Here is a 22,059-nt window from a genome sequence, read left to right on the forward strand (position 1 = left end):
TACCATACTGTTATTGTGTTGCTCACTGACTGTAGCCTACTACAAGTGTTTTTTTGAGAACTTTGAAAGCGCTATATACATTTTATGTATTGTTATTCTTATTATTACTAAATCACTTTGTGTCCATGGCATAAATAGAGATGTATAAAGTTCGTTTTTATTATTATTATTATCATTATTATTATTAATGTGCAATCAGATCTCGGATGATGATATGTTGAAGTATTACTATTGTTACACATATCATCACACAATTGAGTCTCTGCTCTGCTTATTTCAACATATTATCATCCGGGATCTGATTGCGCTGTGTGAGAAGTTCCAGAGAGCCATCTTCCCCTTTTTGGTGTCATTGAGTGAATTTCCCACGTCGCATCACATGACACGCACACTCTGGCACTCTGGGTTGGACTCATTCTTCCTCATGCTATATATTCCAACACTCATGTCCGTTTAGAGAAAGCAGCACCTCCTGTCACATTGCTGGTGAAGGAAATGGATGAGAACACACCCCTCATTCCAAGGGAAACCCTAAAGAGAAGGTGAGTTGTTTTTAAAATCTTGAAAGTCTCATTTAGATAAAGTTATTTCTTCAGTTTTGTCTTCTTTAAGTGTTGCTGTGAGTAAAGAAAATGTGTGACAATCTACTTTCATTTGGATGTCCTGTGTATATTTCAGGTCCTCACAGGTTGTCTCGAATAATACAGCTTCCCCTTCCTATCAAACACCACTGTCTTTGTTTGCTCAGTAATGCGAGACTCTACCTGGCTGCCTTCTCTGCAGTCCTGGGGAACCTAAGCTTTGGGTTCGCTCTGGTCTACCCCTCCTCTGTCATCCCCCAGCTGCAGAGGGGCGACGACCCCCGGCTGAAGCTGGACACCCACCAGATCTCATGGTTTGGGGTGAGCGGCGCTCTAGGTTTCTCTCTCTGGTGTTTTCTTTCATCTCTCCCATTTATGGTATGCTATTCAGTGCATTTGGAACAAGACCCCCTCTTCTCCAAAACATTTGTTGCCGTTAGAATGTCACAGTCTGTAGGTACCAAATCTAAATGTGTTGTTGTTAAAATGTGTTCTCCGCGAGACTCTGCTCATCACCACTGGCGCGGAATGTCAAAGTCAAACCAACTGTATTTGCATTGAGCCTTCGATAGTTACAGTGCTCACACATGGGATGGAAGGACAATAAAAATATAAAGGTGTGAACTGAAAACAAGAAAAACAATGACACATTTAAAATGATGTTGAACTGGAAACACCAGCTTTTTCTGCTTGGTATCCTGTGTATTGTTCTATTTGTATGTTGTTTCCTTAAGACCCAGTGATATCTTTGTTTATTATCAATGAATCTTGATGAAGAAGTGAAAGTGAAATGTGAAGTGAAGCTGAACTGGAAACTCACTTAGAGGCTTTCGCTAAATCTTCTCCTTTCACAACCTTCTGCAGTCCATCTTCTCCCTGGGGGCGGCGGCCGGGGGTCTGAGTGCCATGCTGCTTAACGACAGGGTCGGGCGCAAGCCCAGCATCATCCTGTCGGCCGTGCCATCCTCCGTGGGTTACTTGGTGCTGGCGGCGGCACAGGCCGTGTGGATGCTCTACCTGGGCAGGTTCCTGACGGGCATCGCGTCGGGCATGACCGCCGCTTCAATACCTGTAGGTCAGCTGGTGATGATGACCTCTGGTGACTACACAGCCCATTCACTGCCATCACTGTTTTTACGGGGGGGTTGCTGTTGTACTGATTTGGTGTGCATTTGTGTTTGTGTTTGTGTGTGTGTGTGTGTGTGTGTGTGTGTGTGTGTGTGTGTGTGTGTGTGTGTGTGTGTGTGTGTGTGTGTCAGGTGTACGTCTCAGAGATCTCACACCCCAAAGTGAGAGGCAAATTGGGATCCTGTCCCCAGATGACAGCAGTGTTTGGAGCATTGGCACTTTATGGTCTAGGTAACATCCTGCAGCTCTCTCTACAGCCTGCTAAAAGTTTAAATCTATTAACATCTATTAATTCTAGTAAGAGTAATAGAAATAGTAGTAGTAATAGTAATAAAAAAAAAAAAATAATGGTAAGGATCTGTCATTTCTATTCTATTTTCATTAGTTAGAGTTAACAATGTGTCCCAATGGCAAAGCTATCTGCTGTGATATCTATGTTTGCAATGTGCCTCAGAGCTGCAGGCTGATTTGATTCATTTGTGTGAAACGGTGATCTCAGGAGTCAAATGAGTTTTCTTGTTGTGGTGAAGGTTTGGTGTTGCATTGGCGCTGGCTGGCGGTTGTCGGGGAGGTGCCGGTGATGGTGATGGTGCTTCTGCTTTGCTTCATGCCGGACTCGCCGCGGTTCCTGATCACGCGCGGCCGCCACGAGGAGTCGCGTCGAGCGCTGGAGTGGTTCAGAGGACCGGAGTACACCGAGGAGTTCCTACGCATCCAGCACAGTGTCAACACCCAGGTACTAAACACACTGCCTGGGACCTTTCACACACACACAGACACACACAGCGTCAACACCCAGGTACTAAACACACTGCCTGGGACCTTTAACACTCCCAGGGTGCACTCTGCTGCCTTTCACACACACACAGACACACACAGCGTCAACACCCAGGTACTAAACACACTGCCTGGGACCTTTAACACTCCCAGGGTGCACTCTGCTGCCTTTCACACACACACACAGACACACACAGCGTCTTTTCTTTCGCACCCCCTGCAGGCTGTCTCTCACATTGCAGACGCTTTCACACACACACACACACACACACCGTGCCATATTTCACACATTCTGTAGGCTCCTCTCCATGATAGCACCTGCCTCTGGATCTGAGAGAATCCGGCTCAGAATAGATCAGGTCCTATTAAAGATGCTAGATTCTTTTCAACTGCTCGCACACAAAATGCCCGGCTGTGCTTCATGTCTTTCTTGTGATACTATATCTGCACGTCTGCACAAGTGTGCACACGTTTGTGTATGTGTTTGCATGTCTCCATGAGTGTGTGTGTGTGTGTGTGTGTGTGTGTGTGTGTGTGTCTGAGAAAAAGAGCAAGGGAGACAGAGAGTAGGGATGAGAAAGAGAGAGAGAGAGAGAGAGAGAGAGAGAGAGAGAAAGAGATGTACATATACATGTATATGATGTATATCTCTCCTGTGTGTGCGTGCTCCCTAACAGGGTCGTATAGGCTGGGAAGAGTTGCGTCAGCCCTTCTACTACAAGCCCATCCTGATCTCTGTGGGGATGCGCTTCCTGCAGCAGATGACTGGAATCACCCCCATCCTGGTCTACCTGGAGCCCATCTTCCACTTGACACAGATCACACTGGTGGGCAGCATACCAGCCTCGGCTCACGCTGTGGACATCTTATCTATCCATTTACTTCTGTCTTTCATTGTCTCTCTCTCTCTCTCTCTCTCTCTCACTCTCTCTCTGTCTCTCAGCGTACCAGCCTTGGCTCACGCTGTGGACATCATATCTATCCATTTACTTCTGTCTTTCTCTCTCTCTCTCTCTCTCTCTCTCTCTCTCTCTCTCACTCTCTCACTCTCTCTCTCTCTCTCTCTCTCTCTCTCTCTCTCTGTCTCTCAGCGTACCAGCCTTGGCTCAAGCTGTGGTCATCGTATCTATCCATTTACTTCTGTCTTTCTTTGTCTCTCTCTCTCTCTCTCTCTCTCTCTCTCTCTCTCTTTCTCGAATTCAAATTGGCTTTATTGGCATGACAAAAAATATTGCTGAAGCATTCCCATACCAAGAGTTGGTTTGAAAAAAAGAACACAGGAGAACATTATTAGATAATATGATACTTTATACTGATGAATATTATTATTACTGTGTTCAATATATGTTCAATATATCTGAAAATCATCTGTGTGTAATATAATCATTTCGTAATCCTTTCACCATCCTTCCATCCCCCCTATGATGTTGCTCAGGAGCCTCAATATGATGCTGCTCTGGTTGGAGCGGTGCGTCTGCTGTCCGTGATGATTGCAGCCAGTCTGATGGACAAGGCTGGCAGGAAGGCCCTCCTCTTCACTTCAGGTGTGCCTCATCTCCTCTGTCAATCACTCCTGATATTATTGAATGTTAGGTGTGTCCCTTCATGCCAACCCAGCCAAGGTTTCTATGTAGATCCCATCTTTCTCCAGGTCTGAGTTATGCAGAAAGGCACTCCAGTCCACTGATTTTATTTTTTTTACGGAGGCCAGGTCGTATCAAGCTGAAAGATAATGACGATGTTGGCCCATTTCCAGTAACCAGAAGGAGACATATTAATCCCAGTCAAATAGTTCTGTTGGGATCTAGCCTATTCAAATCGAACCAAATCCTCTACTTTCATGGGTCTTATTGTTAACTTATGTACGAGAAACATTATACCAACCCCATTACATTATTATTATTATTATTATTATTATTATGTATGAGATTATACCGACCTCGAACCCCTTATAAGCCGTAGCTCAACCAGTGTTTTACAGCAACCCTTGTCCTTCTGCCTCTGATTCCCAGGGTTCCTCATGTTCTGTCCTTCTGCCTCTGATTCCCAGGGTTCCTCATGTTCTGTTCTTCTGCCTCTGATTCCCAGGGTTCCTCATGTTCTGTTCTTCTGCCTCTGATTCCCAGGGTTCCTCATGTTCTGTTCTTTCTGCCTCTGATCCCAGGGTCCTCATGCTCTGTCCTTCTGCCTCTGATTCCCAGGGTTCCTCATGTTCTGTTCTTCTGCCTCTGATTCCCAGGGTTCCTCATGTTCTGTCCTTCTGCCTCTGATTCCCAGGGTTCCTCATGTTCTGTCCTTCTGCCTCTGATTCCCAGGGTTCCTCATGTTCTGTCCTTCTGCCTCTGATTTCCCAGGGTTCCTCATGTTCTGTCCTTCTGCCTCTGATTCCCAGGGTTCCTCATGTTCTGTTCTTCTGCCTCTGATTCCCAGGGTTCCTCATGTTCTGTCCTTCTGCCTCTGATTCCCAGGGTTCCTCATGTTCTTCTGCCTCTGATTCCCAGGGTTCCTCATGTTCTGTTCTTCTGCCTCTGATTCCCAGGGTTCCTCATGTTCCTGTCCATGCTGACCATGACCATGTACACCTACACGCCGCCCAGTCACCACAGCAACAGCAGCACCCCCCTGCTACGCTGGGTTGAGGGTCCCTCTCAGACGACCCCGACCTTTGACCCCATCACACTCATTCCCTCTGATCAGCACCATGGTCATCATATTCGGTGAGTCTCTGGAAAACACTACCGGTGCAGATCCGTGCCAGATGGGAGAAGAGTCTTTGCTCTTTGGTTCAGACTTAGTATTGACTGCTGAAGTGGCCTGGCCTGGGGATAGTACTGAACATTTAGAAACATTTATTCTCTCTACCACCATAGGCTTTGTATTCCGCGCAGCACAATTAGTTCCAAACTCTCCTCAACACGAGTCTCCATAACAGCTGGCCCTTGACAAACACTGGTCTACTCATCCATGGGCAGAGCCAGGCCCTGGATACGCTGCCTCTCCATTTTATCATTTCATTAAAACACGATGCAATGCGGCCCTGGGGGGAGTCTGCACCACTGACCTCAGCAGAGTGGTTTATAAACTCAGGCTGGTTAGTTTGGGTTCGGCCCTTTGCAGCGCAGTCACTGTTACATTGTGTTGCAACACTCAAAAGTCTCTGAAGCAGCTGACTGCTGAATAAATACAGTTAGGTGTTTTCCAGGGTAAGCTGCCAGTTGGGTCACACACTGTATGTAGATAGAGAATGGAATCTGACAGACAGACAGACTGCCCACTGACCACTGACCAATGACCACACAGTCAACTGTCTGGTTTCTAAATCTCTACTGCTTCTTTCACTTCTGTGGTTCTCTTCATCTATAGCTGCCGGCGTCCAGGTAGCACAGAGGCATGACGTTTAATGTATAGCACACACATCGGAAATAATCCCATGTTGAACAGGCAATGTAGAAAGGACTTCTGAGTAAAAAAAAAAATGTAATTTATATTTTAAGGTCTTAATGCTATTCTTAGCTTCCCATAAGCCTCCAGAAACAAATATGGCACCGATCAGCTGACGATGAGGGCCAGGGCGTTAGCTGTTATTTGCATTCTACTCACACAGAGGCAAAGTGATGATGTGATCTAGGGACTGACCACTTATCACAGCCAAATGGGACTCTGTTGTCTGCATCCACTTGGGATTCAATTCCACTCAGCGTGAGCGTGACAGTAATGGCCTGCAAGTGCAATGGGATTTGTTGTGAAGTGTAACGAGGTCAGAAAACTTGGAAGCATTTCAAAGCCACCCTGTCATTTGATAAATAATTGCATCCCCTGAAAGTGTGTCAGCCAAGTACAAGTATTCAAGTATTCAAGTATTCAAGTATTCAGTAAACAGTGATGCAAGGGGAATTAGAGTCAACACCAATCCAACCAGAAACTCTTACCCTAGTTATGTCTTCATGGACTTAACCTCTCCCTCACCAACTCCAGCAGTAAGTCCTCTGACTCTTTTGTCTGGGCTCAGGGTACGCCATGGGATGGGGACCAATCACGTGGCTGCTGATGTCAGAGGTGCTGCCTCTGGGGGCCCGTGGGATAGCGTCGGGGGTGTGTGTGGGGGTCAGCTGGCTCACCGCCTTCGTACTCACACAGTTCTTCATGCACGTGGTGGTGAGTACCTTACATCACTTCCTGCTGTTTCATTCTTATTGTATGTTATCATTCACTGGAATGATTACATTGTAACTCCCAGTAAGCAGCCAGGTCTGGAACAGCTCTGGTGCTGGTGTGGTGTCAGGGTCGGATTCAAGTAAGATCTGGTCCAAATCTGGGCCAGTTCGGGGCCATATTCAATGCACATTAGTGGCGGATCTGTTCAAGTTCAAGTTCAAGTTCAAAGTACTTTATTATCATTGTCACAAAAACGATGAGACAGACGCCAATACCCAAGTTGTGTTCCGGTATGGGGCTGCTGTCTCAGTCCGTTTCACTCCACCGCGCAGACTAGAGTTTCAAAACTACGGGACGTCTACGGCTGGTGATCTGGATCAGTGATTCCCGATCCACCTTCTGGCCCAGATTTGAACCAAAACCGGTGGAACCCTGATCAGTGGCAGAGCCAGAATCAGAACCAGTTCACATCAGTGCTCATTGTTGTTTTCATTCGTTTCTGCCATCATTAATGATCCGATCGAAGGATTTATTCATTTCTGATTGGACAAGAGGGATTTCATTGGCGCATTTCCATGGTGGGGTAAAACCCCCAGTGTCTGGGGAAAAGCCTCAAAAACAATCTGAACATCTCGTCGGCTGGACTCGGGGGCCATGGCCTAAATGGCCTCAGTCTGTTCCTGCGGGTGGGCAGTGCAGTACAAAACTGAAGTAAACACAAAAGAACTCCAACTCATCCAACTCAATTAGTCGGTGGTAGAACTGTGACACTGGTGTTTGTGATGTTGGTAAAGACATCCTCATGGCTGTGATTGGCTGCGGCTCGTGACTACGGCCCAATCACAGCCTTGAGGATATCCTGCACCAATCCCACCCAACAGAAGCGTCATATTGCTTCAGTGCATCATGCATGTTCTTTTGATATTGTAAAAGTTCCAGTTTATTAATCTTAGTATAATGAGTTTTCTTCATTACAACTGATGTACAGCATTAGTTTCATTATTTAATAGCCACACCTTGTATATATAAAGAGAAATATATATATATATATGTATATAGGATATAAATATTTTCAGTGCAGGCAGGATCCAAGAGGTGAATTGAGAACCCCTGACCTAGATGCATTGCTCATCATGTAAACATCACATCACACTCATCACTCACACTCACACAAGCACTCATCACTCACACTCACACAAGCACTGGCACAGAGAGGACATGTTTGTTTGCTTTTCCACAGGTGGCGTTCGGGCTGTACGTTCCCTTCCTGTTCTTCAGTGTGGTGTGTGTGGTGAACATCATTTTCACCGGTGTGTGTGTCCCTGAGACCAAAGGCCGTTCGCTGGAGGAGATCGAGAACTACTTCAAAACGGGGCGCTCCTTCACCATCACTGACACAACTACTGCGCCTCATGATTAGGGCTAACTCTATAGTATAATATCATTTATATATATATATATATATACAGTATATACTATAATATAATATAGTATAGTATAATTGTATTTCTTGTTTTCATGTCATGTTTACAAATGATGCAGCTTGTCTGACTGAGTTTTCACGGACTTCTCATGGGTATTTGCATGGGAGACATCGCAGACATACAGAAATGTATAAACTGACAAACTGGGTAAACTGACCAATGATGTGCCAGTGATAGTGTAATGTCATTTTTTTTGTACTTGATTTGAAGATTAAACCTGCTGAAAGCTTATCGTTGTGTGTGTGTGTGTGTGTGCATATAATATCATGAGTCGTGTGTCCAGAATGAAAGCTTATCGTTGTGTGTGTGTGCATGTAATAGCATGAGTTGTGAGTCCAGAATGAACTCTAAAGGGCACTGGTAGTAAAGCAGATGACAGGAACTGATAATGGCCTTTCACTTTTGCTTTTACTCACAGTCCTGTTCCCGTTGTTACGCAATCAAGCAAAAAAGCCCTGTGATCCCCAGCGGTGACTGTTCCATTCAGTCTGCCTCTCTCATCCGCCCTCTCCCTCACTGCACAGCACTAGGGGAGGTTGTGCTTTTGTTCAGTGACACACAGGCAGTCCACGCCAGTTCACGGAAAACCCGACTTTCCTCATGCCTCTTATTTTGCATTAGCCTTCCTTTGTGATGTCTTTGTGAGGGAGGCACTTCAAAATTAAAACCAAACTAAAAAATGTGATATATTTTCATGTAAATGGTAAATATCTGAAGCAAACACACACATTATAGACATTTTGTGGTAAGTTATGTAAACCGACAAATTAGAGAAGGATGATTACGTCCGCTCATGTTGTTCACGGTAACACACAGCTTTATTACGTGGGTGGCCTCATGTTGTCACGGTAACACACAGCTTTATTACATAGGTGGCCTCATGTTGTCACGGTAACACACAGCTTTATTACATATGTGGCCTCATGTTGTCACAGTAACACACAGCTTTATTACATAGGTGGCCTCATGTTGTCATAGTAACACACAGCTTTATTACATAGGTGGCCTCATGTTGTCATAGTAACACACAGCTTTATTACATAGGTGGCCTCGTGTTGTCATAGTAACACACAGCTTTATTACATAGGTGGCCTCATGTTGTCATAGTAACACACAGCTTTATTACATAGGTGGCCTCATGTTGTCATAGTAACACACAGCTTTATTACATAGGTGGCCTCGTGTTGTCATAGTAACACACAGCTTTATTACATAGGTGGCCTCATGTTGTCATAGTAACACACAGCTTTATTACATAGGTGGCCTCATGCCATGGCTGAACAATCAGCCCAGGGAAACAGATGATTCCTGAACAGATCTGATTTCTGGTTCATTTCTGAATCAGCTAGGTTATGCATAAGGTCACATGATGGACTCTGTGTGAGTGTGTGTGTGTGTGTGTGTGTGTGTGTGTGTGTGTGTGTGTGTGTGATCCTGACTTAGTTACATGACTCTGTCCCTCTCTTCCTCTCTTACATCTCCCTCCCTCTCCCTCCCTCTCCCTCCCTCCCTCTCTCTCTCTCTCTCTCTCCCTCCATCTCTCTCTCCCTCCCTCTCCCTCCCTCTCTCTCTCTCTCTCTCTCTCTCTCTGATTGTGTGTGTATGTGGCTTAGTTATGTCACACACTAGCTTGGTGCAAAAAGACTTGGTATTCATGTGATGTGAGCAAGAGATTTAAAGGGATTGTTCTCTGCAAGGCATGCCTGTGCTTTACCAGCTGAAGTGTTGGGAAGGAAACCAATCCTGGTAGACTCATGTGATGTGCCCGAGGCAGCAGCTCACCGATGTGGTCTGCGGATACCAGATTAGGACCAGGGCCATACCAGACCTAAACCTAAACTAAACGCAGCAACTAGATGATGGAATGCCATAACTCTATTCGGTGTTCTGAATGAGATAAACACACCGTCAGGTCTACGTCTACCATGTTTTTAATTCTAGTTTATTCTAGTTATTTCAATAAATTGTCCTGCCTTGCCTACAACTGCATTGGTCTTCACACTAACACAATACTACACAATACTTAAAAAAACAAAAAAACAGTGTCATAACTTCTGATATAATTATGAGCTGCATTGAGTGCACTGTATGAGTGCATTCCTCAGATAATTTTATAACATCACAGTTATCGCACAACAAATGACCTGCTACCCTTCTGCCTTTTATTCCCATTACATGTCATGTTAGAGTTTTATCTTTTTTTAATCTTTTTTTTTTATCTTATTGGATCTCTGCAGTAGGGCATAGTTATCAAACTCTGACAAGGAGCACTCGTCAAACACAGTGGTCTATGCCGCCACCTGCTGGTCCTAACATCAAACTGCCACTCTCTCTCCCCTCATCCCAGCCCCTTTCTGTAAGCGAGGCTGCGCTGGACGTAGCCTAAATCAATGACTGTTGGGGAAAAAAACCTGTTTAATCGACGCAGGTTTCAAACAGTGCACAAGGCTTTAATATTGTATATTTATATTAAATAAAATAATTGGGTGCTTGTAATAAAGAGACAAAAAAAGAACAGAATAGGTCTTCTTACTCAGTGAGTAAGTGTGTGTTTGCCAAACTGAAAAATGTAGGTCACAACTACAGCCGGTACATTACGCTGTCAAATGTCAAGCGTGATAAGGAACACCGATCAGCCGCTGCATGGTGATGTTTAACTGCTGCACGGTTTTGATTGGCCTCCCACTATTACACGCGCAAAAAAAATCCGGAAACATACCATTGCTTAACCACCTGGCGTTCCCGCCCCCTACAACTGGAGTTTCGTAAGGAGTTGTGTAAGGATGGTAATTACCTCTCAGCCACGCTACAGGGAACAACATCCTAGACCAGGAGCGGAATAGACAACACAGCCCAGAGTTGAGACGATATGTATCCCAACGGCAGGAAAACAGCGGCTGAAAGTCAGATTGTATCAGCGGAGATCGTTTCTGGACTTTTGCTGACCATTTTATACAGGATCATTTCCAAGAACATTTTTCCACAGGTGAGAATTTAACTTGGTGTTATTATATCCCTATGCCGTTTAGTACTAATGCAAGTACGTTGTAGGCTACACAATCATAAAATCCTTATGAACGGGATTTTTTTTTTACGTGTAGGGGGAAAAAATTCGGATGGATGGAGAACCCTTTGAAATGACGCGGTCACTGGTGTGTGTGTGGCTGGCCAGCAACGTGAAATTTCTACTCTTCAAAAGTAACAAGGCAGTGTCACTGACCGAGCATTCCACATCCAGGCTCATGGTGAGTAACGTGTGCCTCTTCCCCCATTTTAGACAAATATGTTAATACAATGCTTTGTTCAATGGTGTCTATTGTTCTAGATACAATATAAGATGCAGAGAATTCCAAGGATATGTACACACAGCGAAAGAATTTTGAGTGTGATTTTAATTCAAGGCTTTCATGATGGTCATAATCTCTAAGTATGAACCTTAGAAGACTGTGGTCTTGTGAGTAATTCAACTTTCAGAGCTTTTATTTCAAGAACATGGTCTGGTGTGGTTTGTTTCTATTGGCGTTCATTCACCTTGCAGAGGTCACTTGACGAAATGTAGGCTATAATAAGAAGCCTGAAGGAAATCTGAACGTTTTTAACCGGCATGTTATTTGTGAGTGCTGTGGTGTGCTGTAGGCTAAGTTGTTATTTTCTGTTTTTCAGGCGTCCCTTGCACTGCTCGTTGGCACCTGCTGGGAAAATGGAACCAGTGGAATGTCCTCAAACCATGTAAGAACTTTTACCGAAACAGAACACACACTCGCCCTTTTCTTAAAGCAAAAATGTCCTTCTCTCTCATTCTTATCCGCTATCATCTACCATATTAGTTGTACGCTGGCTGTCTTCTGTGAAACAGTGTTTCTGCACCTTTGCAGAATGAACCCCGTCACAAAACAACCAGCCTTGACTCAGCCAAGACAGACAGACAGAGAATCTGAGTCAGCTTTCTTTTGATGCCTCTACAGAAAGATGGTGTAGTGTTAGTGTAGTGTTAGTGTAGTGTTAGTGTGTTAGTGGAGTGTTAGTGGAGTGTTCGTGTAGTGTTCCCACTGAGCTCCATCTGCTCCCTGTCCTGTCCTGTCAGATCCCTGGGCTGGACCTGCTGGTGTTCTCCTGCTTCATCCTCAGCAGCTTCATCCTGATGGCCCTGGACCACAGGCAGAGGAAGAGGACCATAGACATGCGTGTGATCTTCAGCGACGCGCAGAAGATGAGGACCATAGACGTGCGTGTGATCTTCAGCGACGCGCAGAGGTTCTTCCTCCACATGGACTTCTTCGCGACCTTCATGTTTGGCCTGCTGTGGTTGGTCTTCCCTGATTGGCTACTTGGGAGCCAGGTATGTTAAGGACCATTTCTTGTGTTCTGATGGGTGTTCCAAGTATGTGGTTTAGCGACAAACCTGGCTAAGTTAACTCAGAGTAAGTGGTAAACCTCCTAAAAGAAGAGCCCTAGCGCTTTGTTAATGCTAGGAGAATGAAGGCCTAGGGCTCCTCTATTAGGAGGTTTACCACTTACTCTGGGTTGACTTACCAGATACCCTGACCTGCTTCTGCATTTAATGATTTATTTAGCTGACACCTTTATCCACAGTAACTTATTTATTATTATCTGTCATCCGTATGCGCTCTCCCCTGGTAGTAAACCCATAGCCGTAGTGAAATGAGGAACACTGTGTTTCAGTTTTGTATTATTTGACATTTCAGAGTGTAGTTACAGCATCATGTTCATGTTCTGTTGATTGGCACTGTACTGTACTATTAGGCGTGGTTATGTAACATTCTGGGAAGTACCTTTGTCAAGAGTCCCTAAGCAGGCTCATTGTTAACGTCCCTAACCCAACTGAAAAGAAGATTACTGTATGCTCAGTTTCACAAAACTAGGGACTAACCTTTGACCCCAGATCCCCAGACCGTTGGCTTATGATGGCCTTTCACAAGGATTTGACATCAAAGGCTTAAATACTGATAAATGAACTCCAAGGTTTTATGGATCTGACTGCAGTTGTTTCCTTTCATTTGCAAATGTCTCTTGTTGGTGTAGTGTGTTTACCTCACTCTCTTCTGCCATTTCCGTACTTGTTGAGCAGTACGTGAGCGGCTGTCATGACGACCTGCCCCTGCCCTTGCACCTGACACGAGCCTTTGGAGCCATGATGGTGGGGGACAGCTTCGTCTCACTCACCTCACCCAACCCCCACGTGAGCAAAGACAGAGCATCACTCTTCAGCAGCAGAGCTGTGGTAAGGCCCACATGCAGCGCTAGTAGACAGACGGATGGATGAATAGATAGATAGATGGATGGATAGATAGATGTCAGGATGGATGGATGTACTCTGTGTCTGTGTGTGTGTGTGTGTGTGTGTGTGTGTGTGTGTGTGTGTGTGTGTGTGTGTGTGTGTGTGTGTGTGTGTGTGTGTGTGTGTGTGTGTGTGTGTGTGTGTGTGTATGGAAGGATGGATGAATAAATGAGATGGATGTGTGGATGGATGGTGGAGTGTATTCTTGTAACCTCTCCATCTTACTTTAGTACACTAAAAGTTGCTTTGTGAACTTGTTTGAAGCATTGATTGACTCTCTCTCTCTCTGTGTGTGTGTGTGTGTGTGTGTGTGTGTGTGTGTGTGTGTGTGTGTGTGTGTGTCCCAGGGTACCCTGGTACTGCTGATGTATCTGCTCCACTCCCACTTCATCACGGCCTCCTGGACCTCTGGGCGGGTCTGGATGGGTCTGCTGGGGGCTGGGATCTGGGCTGGTAACTCTGTCCTGGGATACCTCGCCTCCAGAGGGCGCTCTCCCTCACAGAGAGTTCAGTAACAGCTGTGGGTATAGAGATCATATATAAATAATGCGCGCGCGTGTGTGTGTGTGTGTGTGTGTGTGTGTGTGTGACCGTGATATGGTCATTTGGGCATTTTGACTTCTACGACAGTCATGGCACAGCAGAGAAGAGGAGCAGAGAAGTTGATTTTGGAGAATATCTTACAATGTGTTGCACATTATCTTAGCCATTGTGATGCAGTACAATCCCAGCTAAAATCTGGACCTTATTCCTACCAGAAGGCCAGATCCAATTGATTGTTGAGTGTCAGATTCGGGTCATGTCAGTGCCGGATCAGGTTCATATCAGTGCCAAATTAGGGCCATAACTTTGCCAGAATATGGCCATTTCAGTTCTGGATCAGGGCCGTATCTGTGCTGTATCAGGGCCGTATCTGTGCCGGATCAGGGCCGTATCTGTGCCGGATCAGGGCCGTATCTGTGCTGTATCAGGGCCGTATCAGGGCCGTATCTGTTCTGGATCAGGGCCTATCTGTGCCTAAACCCCTCTAGAGTCCAGTCCCTCTAGTCTAGTGGGACTAGATACGTTAGAGCGCTGTTCCTCCGTGCAACACAGGTAGCCCTTGCCTTTATGTGGATATTAAGCTGCTATTTTTCAGAATGTGTATGGTTGGTGGTTGTTTACAACCATTCATTTGTAAATATGTTCAAAGCTTGAATTTGTTTTTATTGCTATAAGATGAGTTTATATTAACATATGGTGTTACTGTGATGAAGAGCCATGTCAGAAATGCTATTTAATTTGTAAGTAATAAAGGATGATATTCTTATCAGGGCTCAGTGTCACTCTGTGGAGCTCAGTCTTGTTGGATGACCGTTCACTGCGTGTGTGTATGTAGCTGAGGTGCTTTGACAGTCGGATTAGAATGGCATCTTCTCTTAAAGAGACTTAGCTGTCATGTCACTCTTTATGTTGTGTGTGAAACCAATCTGTCATCATTTTCCCCCATCTTTCATGGTAAAAAGAGCACATATCATGCCAATCGGCACTTGTCATCAGACTTGTTATCACAGTATTTGTAGTGTGCTTCCTAATTTCACATTGAACTCCCCTCTGTGATCTGGTTCCTTTGTTTGTTGAAGCTGAAAGTCTTGTGGCACATATTTGTGAACTTTTCTCCTTCGATACTATTTCCTCATCATTGTCTACATCAGTCGTGAGCTGCATAAGCTCTTGCCAAATGTATAAGTCTAAATGTAAATATGAATTGCCTTATTAAATATACTTATAATAATCTCTATGCCAGCCTTGTTTCCGAAACAACTGGATCCAGGATGTTGTCACAGTTAATCTACTTGTGTTATCAGTGGCAAGGACCGAAGCTGTAACAAGCAGCTTTCCCTCCGCACTGGCAGTGGCTTTTAACAAGGGATGTTTTTTCCATAAGAAACACCTTTCATAAAGAAGATTACCAGGCAGCTTGTGAATGGATGTTGGGTTATCTCTCCCTTGTGTCTGTTCAAAAAAATGAAAAGATATTTTTTTCAGAGGGATTTGACATTTCTCACTGTGTGATTTGGTTTGTCTCCCACTCCATGCAATCTGTTTGAAAAGCAGTCCTCTATGATCTCATATGTTTGAAAAACAGTCCTCTGTCTGGCAATTGGACAAATTGGGCATGCATTTGCTGTAAATGTAATCTAAATAATAGCTTTGGGTGTGTGAACTATTCTGAACTATTCACACGTTTATTCATTTCCAGGTTGCTGAGTATATATACATTGGAGAATATTTTGTCTCTATGTGTCCGTGACCTTATATTATTGGCGCATTGTCAAGGGGTTATTGGCACTTCGGCTGACTGTAAGGACCAACCTTGAGACTCAAGGAGAGTGCAACTAACTAGACAGTGGGCCTACTCATAGGCAGTTTTTTTTTTGGCCATGGGACATAGAGGTCACATTAAAGCAGAAGTAAGTAGTTTTGGTGTAAAACTTGAGAGCCACACTCAAAAGACATGCAAAAAACGGACACTGATGAAGGCTAGCTAGAATGCTACTGGGGTCTTTTGGTGATGCTTGATAGTTAACTATTATGCCTGTGAAGGCTTTCCATCCTGGTCTGCAGACCTGCATAGTACATACCATTGGCAGCTAGTGGGAATGACGAGTGTGTCATCTGCCGTTCACAAGATCATATACCATAAAAAATATAAAATATAAAAAGCATACTTAAAAAAAGTGTTGAATTCCTACATAATGTCGCCTTAAAGTCCCACGGAGTCCCAGTCTAATGTTGACTGAGTGTTCTTTTACTTCACCAGCAGGGGGCATCAAACTCACACAGATCAGTCACAGGCCGTCACAGTAAAATGTGTGCTGTGGGTGTTGGGTTGAGTGACTTATGGTAGAAATCAAAGCATTCGGCTGCTCTAGTTCTCAAATAAATCCAGATATTGTGCTCTTGGAAAAGGACAGGGAAAAAAAATGATTATGTCTTGACCCCATTGGTCCTTCAGAGCGTGGACGGATTTTTTTTCCAGTTTCTGTTCCCCTATCGGGGCCATGTGACAACATAGCAAAAGAGGGTCTTTTCAAAGCCCCTTGCGGCTAAACACTCACCAGCTCAAGGACATTAGGGAGTCAAATGCTTCTCCCGAAGCCTGTCATCTTTCCCCTGTCAGGAACATCTGAAGTAACATCACGGCACATTGTACCACTGACCTCAAAGGGACCCCTGGACCATTAAGACCTTGTTAGAGACCTGGCCCTGATTATTTCTGGACTCACCTAAGGTGCCTTCAAATTCGGCAAACACAGGTGAACGCTGGAGGAGTTTTTCTTATCATTTAAATTCGATTTCTTTTTTGTAAACGTTCCAAATTGTTTGATTTAAATGTCCAGCGTCCATGTTTGTTCACTGATATCTACCTCCTCAGACCATTTGTGTGTTCGCCAACGTTCAAAGTGAACTCAAAGCAAACGAAAAACTTAAAAAAAAACGTTTGCTTTTGTTTGTTATTGCTGTAAACAGGGGAGAACATTCCAGGAGAGCGCCTTTTCTTCCCTTTGTTCACGGTACTGGGCCACTTCTCCCAAAGGACTCCATAAAAACAGAACTGCTTCTGGTCTCTCCTCGAAGAACCCGCAGCCATTACGCGCTTTCTCGCAAAGATTGGAATCTCCTTTTTAGAATACCTCTGAACTACCTCTTCAGACTGTGCGTGTGGGTTCGCCAACGTTCAAAGTGAACTCAAAACAAACGAAAAACAGTTTGTTTGCTATTATGAAGTAGTGGCCCTACCGTACATTGTGTGACTGTACATATTGTGTGAATGTGTATATATGTGTATATGTCAATATATGTTTTTACACGTGTGTATGTCTATGTATTTATAAGTGATTGATCTGTGATTTATACATGTATTTGAATGAAATGTTTATTGGATGTTCACATGACAAATCTCAGTGGGAGTGTTAACAGTGGGGCTTCAGCAGCACAACTAAAGGTCACACTTCGTATCACAATACCTCTGTTACACGGAAAATGCACGTTTAAGTGCAGTGTAATATGACATATAACTGTTTAAGTGCAGTGTAATATGACGTATAACTGTTTAAGTGCAGTGTAATATGACGTATAACCGTTTAAGTGCAGTGTAATATGACATATAACCGTTTAAGTGCAGTGTAATATGACATATAACCGTTTAAGTGCAGTGTAATATGACATATAACCGTTTAAGTGCAGTGTAATATGACATATAACCGTTTAAGTGCAGTGTAATATGACATATAACCGTTTAAGTGCAGCGTAATATAAAATATAACTGTTCCGCATGAGTACTGACATACTGTTACATACATTGAGCTTACATACAGTAGGATTAGGGTCCCAATACGGTAAGGTTGCGCTAGGCTACATGCTGCTACAGTATATCAGTGTGCAGTATTGACACGTATGTGTATAAGTGTATGTAATGTAGGCCTAGTGTATGTATTTATGTGAAATGTTAACTGATTTGATGAAGTGTACGTAAGTGTAAAGCACATGAAAAGTGTGGAGCCAGCATCAAAGTCCGGTTCCACTCGCTTGCATACGGTGTGCAAGCCCACCCAGGTTGGCAAGAGTGAGCATATGGTGGGTTATGTATTATGTATGGTGCAGAGATGGTCTTTTGGCACAAACAGAGCCCCAGGTGAACACGGCTTTGTGTGTGTGTGTGTGTGTGTGTGTGTGTGTGTGGGTGGGGGGGGGGGGGGTTGAGGGGTCCAGAGATAACACAGACACACAGAAACGTGCTGCCTCCTCAAGGGCGCGCCTGTCTTCAAGGTCACGTGTCGTGTGTCAGGATAGCTCTGTTGTGGCGGTGATAAGTGAGTTAGCCTGCGCCTGGGACACTTCACTCATCATAGGGGTTCACCCCAGAGCTCAGACAACATCAGGGTACAACGGAGGGAAAAGAGAGAGAACAGGAGGGGGGAGCACTACAGAGAGCAACGCAGGGAACGTCGGAGAGAGCAATGCAGGGAACGTCGGAGAGAGCAACGCAGGGAACGTCGGAGAGAGCAACACAGGGAGCGTCGGAGAGAATAACGCAGGGAACGTCGCAGAGAACAATGCAGGGAACAGCAGAGCAGACAACACAAGGAACAACGCAGGGAACAGCAGAGAAAGAAAGGATGGACCCAGGTTGGAAGCATAGAGGGAGGGGAGCAAACAGAGAGAAGGGGGAGGGACACGTCTCCTCTGGTTTTACTGAGTCTGGATGCCTCTGAACCAGAGGCGGATCGGATGGGGGGATTTGTGTTTAAGGCAGAGAGTGTGGATGCTCTCACACACACACACACACACACACACACACACACACACACACACACTCTCTTTTTCTTTCTCTCTCTCTCTTAAACACAGACACACACTCTCTCTTTCTCTTACACACACATACACACTTTCTCTTACACACACACACACACACACACACACACACACAACCATGCCCTCAGTGACCTACACACTCTCTCTGACAAACATTTGCTTGAGTTCTCCCTGCCTTGACTCCATTCATACACCATATGAGCACAGAGCACACTGTAATTCAGACAAATGACAACATTAAACAGTGATTTAGGGGATAATACACATTTGTTCTGGAGGACATTTATTTATTCTTTCAAGAGGAAGAGGAGTATTTGCAGTTGTTTTTCATGGTGAAAGGACAGTCTGCAAACACAGTTATAAAACCACCCCCCTCACGTGACTCACACTGCCCCACGTCCCGAGAGTGTGTTGGGTAGTCCTGTCATCAGTTACCCAGGGCAAGGACAGAAGGGACATCTCCTGAATCACCGTGGAGATGGCCACAGCCGCAGCCACAGCCGCAGCATCAGCAGAATCAGCGGAGGTCCTGCAGCCAAGCCTCTCTAATGGGATGAGGAGAGGAACACAGTCCCAGGGCACTGAGTCAAACCAGTCCAGCGTCCGCCACAGCTACAACACAACACTAGCAACACTACACAAACACATAACACTACAGAACAGTAACCCTACACACAACAACACAAAATGAAACACACACAAACACATAACACTACAGAACAGTAACACTACCCACAACAACACAACGCAACACTACACAAACACAAACACATAACACTACAGAACAGTAACCCTACACACAACAACACAAAATGAAACACACACAAACACATAACACTACAGAACAGTAACCCTACACACAACAACACAAGATAAAACACACACAAACACATACAGCAAAGCTGAACACAAGAACACATCAACACAGAATAAAGAGTGCAGTATCCCTGAGTCTCACGCCTGTGTTTGAGGTACCATTTCCCATCAATTTCACAGGCAGAGTGCATTTGGTTCTGTAAAACGCATTACAGTAGTTCATGATAAAATCTAATAACATACGCTGTCAATAAATACGTTGTCATAAATGAACACCACAAAACACAATGGCCCTCATTCTCGAACATTTTCTGAAGTTTCTTCTGAAATGTTTCTTACGGGCTTCGGAAAAACAACGTAAGCAAAAGACATCCGCCAAATTCATGCACGCTTGAAAATGTGGTCCTACGCAGCAGAAGTTTTCTGGGCTGTGCTCCCCCGGAAGAGTTTTCTTAAATTGAAAGCGCGTTCTCGTGCTCCTGAATTTGCATACATACACGCCCTGCCAGCTCCTTATAAGGGCACGCAACCGTAGTGACGTGTGCAGTCGGAATCGACCGAATCTACACGAAAGCAACTCGTAAACGAGTCATGTCAAAGCGGAAAGCGATCACCCTCGAGTAAACGCAGATCTAACTTCAACTATATATGTCTATGACTTGAACGGTGCAGAGATGGACTGTTGCAGGATGTAGATGTGTCCATTCTATTCCACTATAGCTATATCAACGTAATTGAGTTTAGTGCTTATTTATTTATTCACTTACATTTGCAGTGTTCGTGTACATTACATTTAGTCATTTAGCAGACACTTTTGTCCAAAGCGACGTACAAGGGATAGAACAGTCAAGCTACGAGCAATAGAGACCTAGTGTAACAATAAATACTACTTTACATAAGAAATAGAAAAACGAAATAGGAAATAAAAACGAAGTGCAGGAATGTAACTGCTATAAGTGCAAGTTAAGCACTAGTCGAAGTGCCAGTTAGGAAGGGAGGTGCTCTCTGAAGAGTTGGGTCTTCAAAAGCTTCTTAAAGGTAGAGAGGGACGCGCCTGCTCTGGTAGTGCTAGGCAGTTCGTTCCACCAACGTGGAACTACTTGAAAATTCTGGATTGCCGTACTTGCACAGACGGCAGTGCCAAACGACGCTCACTAGACGAGCGCAGCATTCCGGTGTAGTGCTTTTATTTATTTTATGACATCACAGTGCCTCGTAGAATCATGACTATAGGCCTACATGTGAAACGTAATTGTTAATGATACTTTAATCCGAGGATCTGTAGAGTTGATGTGAACGCAATCACCAACGATTTCTCACAAATTCATTAACACGGAGAGTTTTCTTAAATGCGATTCCCCAAAAAACCACAAGATGGCCCACGGGGCCATCTTGTGGTTTTTTAAGGAATCGCATTTGAGAAAACTCTGGCCGAGTTACGACTGCTATTTCGAGTTCGGAAAGTCTTCTGAAGTTCAGAGCAAATCCCAGATGAGAAAACTTTCATGAATGCCAAATGTTGTCCTAAATCCAATTCCTCTTAAATTCCTCTTAAATTCCTCTTAAATTCTTCTTAACTGCGTTCGAGAATGAGGCCCAATATGTTTTCCGTCTATGAAAACTAACTGACTGACAAACGGCATCCTATAGACTTGTGTGTCACGCGGCAACGTATACATGTGTGTGTCTCACGACACCTCATATACATGTGTGTGAGACCAATGCAACAATCACCCACAAGCATGTCCCTGAAGACTCCCCTCTCTGAGAGTAAACCTAATGATGTCATTCACACACCCTCACACACTCTCTCCTCATCACTGGTCTTCTCCTGTCGGTTACCCTCCTCTGACTGATTGCAGCTCCTCTCTGACATCGACCGGCGGCTGGCTCTGAAAAGCTCTATGATTGTGTGGTTGATTTAGAATGCCGTCAGACGGAGGAGGAAATTATGGCAAAATCTTAAATGAAAGGTTACGGGCCTCTATGACTGCGTTGCCGTTTTTCTGATGAATCGCGGACTCTCCGCACTTCATTTCGAGGCCATTCATTTGTGTCCACTCAATCTAGGTGATGAGGGACTGCGTGTGTTTCATTCATTTTTGGATTTCATTGGTTTTTCATTTTCCAAAACGGCCACCAACAGGCCCCAATCATGTCAGGTAGAGCGTGTACTGATGAGAAGTTGGCAACTCAGAAGGTCTGTGGACGGAGAAACAGACTGCTCATATTTAAGGATGTCTGACGCTTTTCAAGACACGCCTCTTGTTCTTTCAAAAGGACAATTTACAATCAAATTCAATCCAAAGTTAGAATGCTATAACTGGCAACTGTAAAAAGGACTATACAATGTTACCCCATGGGGCATGCATCTACTGTACATCAAAGTATACTGTAGACTTCATTCATTTCTACAGAGACTTAAACTACAGACACTGTAGACTTCATTCATTTCTACAGA

At 44.5% G+C, this 22,059-nt stretch overlaps 2 protein-coding genes across 2 annotated transcripts; both read left to right on the plus strand.

Moving 5' to 3' along the window:
* Positions 1 to 301: 301 nt before the first annotated feature.
* Positions 302 to 8,356, plus strand: slc2a6 (solute carrier family 2 member 6). The gene is given in 11 exon segments (XM_031570122.2): positions 302 to 542; positions 749 to 902; positions 1,446 to 1,652; positions 1,841 to 1,940; positions 2,240 to 2,445; positions 3,164 to 3,313; positions 3,922 to 4,030; positions 5,026 to 5,171; positions 5,173 to 5,203; positions 6,496 to 6,641; positions 7,882 to 8,356. Coding segments are annotated over 11 exon segments (1,476 nt in total). The 5' UTR covers positions 302 to 495; the 3' UTR covers positions 8,062 to 8,356.
* Positions 8,357 to 10,851: 2,495 nt separating this feature from the next.
* On the plus strand, positions 10,852 to 14,628 carry LOC105911126. Its single transcript, XM_031569930.2, has 6 exons — positions 10,852 to 11,111; positions 11,227 to 11,370; positions 11,789 to 11,854; positions 12,210 to 12,464; positions 13,215 to 13,367; positions 13,772 to 14,628. The coding sequence occupies exons 1-6, from the start codon at positions 10,995 to 10,997 to the stop codon at positions 13,937 to 13,939; spliced, it is 903 nt and encodes a 300-aa protein (XP_031425790.1). The 5' UTR covers positions 10,852 to 10,994; the 3' UTR covers positions 13,940 to 14,628.
* The last annotated feature ends 7,431 nt before the right edge of the window (positions 14,629 to 22,059 follow it).

Source organism: Clupea harengus, chromosome 7 (genome assembly GCF_900700415.2).
Source record: "Clupea harengus chromosome 7, Ch_v2.0.2, whole genome shotgun sequence".
NCBI classification, from domain to species: domain Eukaryota; kingdom Metazoa; phylum Chordata; class Actinopteri; order Clupeiformes; family Clupeidae; genus Clupea; species Clupea harengus.

Bases quoted from the DNA above. Each gene is read 5' to 3' on its own strand.
- LOC105911126 (XM_031569930.2), top strand. From the start codon at position 10,995: ATGTATCCCAACGGCAGGAAAACAGCGGCTGAAAGTCAGATTGTATCA. The intron at 11,855-12,209 runs GTAAGAACTTTT...CTGTCCTGTCAG, and splicing joins GTGGAATGTCCTCAAACCAT to ATCCCTGGGCTGGACCTGCT. The intron at 12,465-13,214 runs GTATGTTAAGGA...CTTGTTGAGCAG, and splicing joins ATTGGCTACTTGGGAGCCAG to TACGTGAGCGGCTGTCATGA.